This window comes from Amphibalanus amphitrite, unplaced genomic scaffold (genome assembly GCF_019059575.1).
Source record: "Amphibalanus amphitrite isolate SeventyFive unplaced genomic scaffold, NRLGWU_Aamphi_draft 000138F_arrow, whole genome shotgun sequence".
In the NCBI taxonomy this organism is placed as follows: domain Eukaryota; kingdom Metazoa; phylum Arthropoda; class Thecostraca; order Balanomorpha; family Balanidae; genus Amphibalanus; species Amphibalanus amphitrite.
The window spans coordinates 789469-793439 of NW_024881633.1; the positions used below are offsets into that span (position 1 = coordinate 789469).

At 47.9% G+C, this 3971-nt stretch overlaps 1 protein-coding gene across 2 annotated transcripts; it reads left to right on the plus strand.

Annotated features, from left to right (window-relative positions):
• The first annotated feature begins 473 nt into the window (after positions 1-473).
• LOC122382389 (glutamate receptor 2-like) lies at positions 474-3720 on the plus strand. Of its 2 annotated transcripts, none has more exons than XM_043367629.1 (2): positions 474-492; positions 1990-3720. In XM_043367629.1, the coding sequence occupies exon 2, from the start codon at positions 1990-1992 to the stop codon at positions 3427-3429; it is 1440 nt and encodes a 479-aa protein (XP_043223564.1). In that variant the 5' UTR covers positions 474-492; the 3' UTR covers positions 3430-3720. The 2 variants fall into 2 exon arrangements, with proteins under 2 accessions (XP_043223564.1, XP_043223563.1); XM_043367628.1 differs by lacking the exon at positions 474-492 and adding an exon at positions 764-825 and having other exon boundaries at positions 1974-3720.
• Positions 3721-3971: the final 251 nt, after the last annotated feature.

Below are 3971 nucleotides of genomic sequence, written 5' to 3' on the forward strand. Positions count from 1 at the left end.
TACAGTGCAAGGCCCTATATACTAATAAAGTGTGATTGATTAATAATTCACATCTCCACATTTCCTCAGAAACAACCCACTGAACTCTATAAATATCTGAAACCCCTACAAAAAATAACTGAAACAAAAGCGCCGTTTTCGTCTCGGTAATTACGTTTTATAGCTAATTTGCTGCATTGTTTAATTTGCAGCAGAACGTTTGTTGATCCTTTTCTCCTGAGTGCCTAAGCATAACATATTTAATATATTTCATTTTCCTTAAAATATTTTACCGAATATTATTAAGTGGTTTTATTTCAAATGAAATAATAATTAAAACGAAATTAGTGCTGTACAACCGATTTATTTTATGATGATGTACCATACTACATGATAATCAATGACGTCATCTTACTAAAAAATCAAAAGACGTAGAATAAGGATTTATGTGGGATTTATAAAAGCTTAGCATACTTATTGGCAAAACGTTTTCTCGCACCGTGACGTTTTCGCGTTTAAATTTTCCTCTTGTTCCTACTTCCTTTGTCCTTAACTTATCCTGTGGTTCCAGAGTCCCTGTCCTCTCCATTTCCTTTTAAATATATTTTTAATCCTCATCCCTATCCCCCAGTCCTAACAGTTTCAAATTGTATTGCAATAAAATGTTTTGAATTCTTCACATAGGTACCTAGCATTGACATGCCACGTCCAGAGTCGTGGACCGCTAAATACTTCAAATCTCTTCCTTCTTAATCTGACAACATCCCACGTCTCAAATGCACATTGTGTGGAAAGATTTTTCAGGCTGCCCGTCAGTCTCTGTCTAACCGAAACCGTCACATGCAGGTAAGATATTTATTTCTATTTCCCTATGGTTAATATGTTATTGATGCATATTATCCATTAAAATAGACATGGTGTAGGGTGAATGGCCAAATCACGAACACTGCCAAAATCCGAGCAGCCAACTTTCAACTGCAATATCTGATATTTAGTGTAAATGGAGTTGGAATATGGCCAAAATTAAATTGACAGCTTTTAGGTGAAAGGTGGTGATTCGGGTTAAGGGGCGAGTCAACTACTGGGTTATTTTGCACCCATTGAATGAAACTTCTGCTCCAATTCTACCCATTGAACCTCAATATCATGATCCCATCTGTCCATCACTAGGTATCCTTCCTAATTACATAGAAACTTTGAATGGCATGGCAATTTATAATTTTAAATGACAATATTTTTATGTTTCTTCTGCAGGTAGGTAGGTAGGTAGGTATATCAGACTGCTATGGACACTTTTCCAAGTTGGTGGGGCAAAAAACCTAATGTATGTCTTGCTTTGAGTCGTTTGATTGAGTTGATTGATTCCTTTCATTGTCGCGTTTGAGTCGATTGAATCAATTCCCGAAAACTGCTCTGACTTGATTGATTTGATTGGTTTCCCAAATTTGTCGTGATTGAATTGATTGCTATTGATTGAGTCGTATACAACCCTGCTGATGACACCGTGAGCATTAAAGCCTGGTTGCAGCATTACCTGTACGTCTGTACAACCGTACCTATTCCCGATCTCATTGTTCCATCAAGCAATTTGCCATTTTTGTTTGCCATTATCAGTTGTTCACATTGATAGCTGATTACTAGGTACTGATAGCTCATTCAGTAAACACAAATGTATCAGATCATCACTGGATATTCGTGAATCAATGACACGTAACGAGCATTCGTTTCTTTGAATGCTCTGAGGACATTTCTTGATCATCGAACGATACTTGCACATGTCTACAATCAACACAGCATTGTCTGTCACTGTAAGCTCTCCACACTGAGGCCAGTTCTGCCCGCCTTCACTTCAGCGTTCCATGTGTCAAGGAGAGCACCTGCACTCCAGGAAAGAATTGGACCCTAAGTTCACCGGCCCTGACGGTAGGGAGAGGACCCGTTCGTCCCGTAAGGAGAAAGGGAGGGCCTTAACTTCACCGGCCCTGGCGGCAAAGACGCTTCTCATTACAGATGGTTCGACTCGGTGATCTTTTGTCAGTTGGAGAGAGCTGGTCGGGCAATCCGCTGGGGCAGAACGAAGCAGGACACTTCCCTGAAGAGCTAGTCGTCACAGCCATCGATGATCGACCCCACTTCATCATCAACCAGCTGGCGAACGGGTCGTACAGCTACGACGGCTACCTGTACCAGCTGTGGGAGATCCTCGCGCAGCAGCTGGAGCTACGGTACCGCATCCAGCCGCTGCTGAACGGCGGCGGGTACGGCTATCTGGACCCCAACGGCACGTGGACCGGCCTGGTGGGCGAGCTGGCGGCCGGCCGCGCAGACGTGGCGCTCAGCTGGCTCACCTACAGGGTGGACCGCGCCGCGGTGGTCCACTTTGTGGACGCGGTACCCGTGGAGCGCGACCAGTACGCCTTCTACGTGGCCGGCGGATCGGAGACCAGTCGCGGCCTCGACTCGGATGCGGTGGCTGCACTGCTGAGACCGCTCGATGCTGCCGTCTGGTGGACCCTGCTGACCTTCCTGCTGATCGTCTCCGCGCTGCTGCACGTCGTCGTGCGCTACAGTCGCCCCGGGGCAGAGACGCGCCGCACGGTCTCTGAGATGACGTGGGGCTCGTGTTTGTTCTTCAGCTTCATGACGCTGGTCGGCCAGGGTTGGGAGCGAACCCCGCGCTCGCTGGCCGCCCGACTGGTGACCCTCTCCAGCTGGATGCTCGGTTTTCTAATGTACTGCAGCTACACGGCCACGCTGACCTCCCGTCTGACCGTCAGCGACGTCAGCCGACCCATAAGCAGTCTGAGGGAGTTTTCCGAGCAGCCCGGCTGGACGTTCGCCATGGAGCCAGGCCTCGGTATTCTCAACGACTGGAGGAGCAGCGACGACGCCGTCGAACGCGAGCTCTACTGGCGCGCAGTCTCCGGAGAGGGATTCGTAGCCATCAACTTGACGACTGACACCATCCACGTCACCACACAGAGCCATGTGATGACCTTCATCGCTATCAACCGGCTCAGCTTCGTACTGGGGAACGAGGCCTGCAAACTCGTGCCGTTGCTGGACTACGTGCCGCCGAAGACCAACACCTACCTGGCGATCTCCAAGCGGCATAAGAAGCTGAAGAAGGCGCTGAACAAGCTGTTACTGAAGATGAACCAGGCCGGAACGGTGCAACGCCTGAGGAACAAATGGGTTTGGCACGGGGACGACTTCTGCGACTCTGTCGTCGTCATCAGACGTCTGAGCCACAATGATCTGGCCGCGGTTTTGATCATAGTTCCCTTGGCGTCGGCCGTTAGCCTGTGTATTCTCGCTGTTGAGCATTTGATCAGTAAGTTTAAGGTCGCGGAGAAGCTGAAGATTCGATGTTGGGGACAGCGTTTGCTAAACTGTTTGCGGCAAAAAGTTTATGACAGCGATCTCACAAGTTTCAAATGGGGTGGGTAGGTACTAGTTATGTAGTAAGACATTGCAGTTTTAATATTTCCAGGTACGAAAATTAAGAGAGCTGTTCTGTTTTGGCACACGACTGTTCCAAAGATAGGCTTGGCATGAACAGTGTAACCAGTTTTCATCGTTTGTTTCCCCGAAGCACTGCGTTTATCAAAGGTCAGGATGGCTGGATCCATGAATGTAAATACCATCCATATGTTGTTTAATCGAAATGTATCGAAAATGTAACTCTAGCTATTCTGATATCAATAAAAGTCTGGGTCTGAGCCATGCGCAATGCGCATACGGCACACGGAAGCCAAACGCGACATGCCTACATAAATGAATACGCAAATGAAATAAGCAATGGGCAACATATCACTCCACTGCACCAGCTGTCATGTGGCCAGGAAGTATAAGATCACGATTTTCGTAGGCTGCCTTCACGGCGTCACATTCCAAGGAGTGGGCCGTCCGCGTCGCTGCGCCTACATGCCATACTGTGCCGCCGAACGGGGCAGCTGTGCGGCACAGCATCCCCGCATTCCGACAGGGGC

Excerpts from the sequence above, each read along its gene's own strand:
- LOC122382389 (XM_043367629.1), top strand. The coding sequence starts at position 1,990 with ATGGTTCGACTCGGTGATCTTTTGTCAGTTGGAGAGAGCTGGTCGGGC.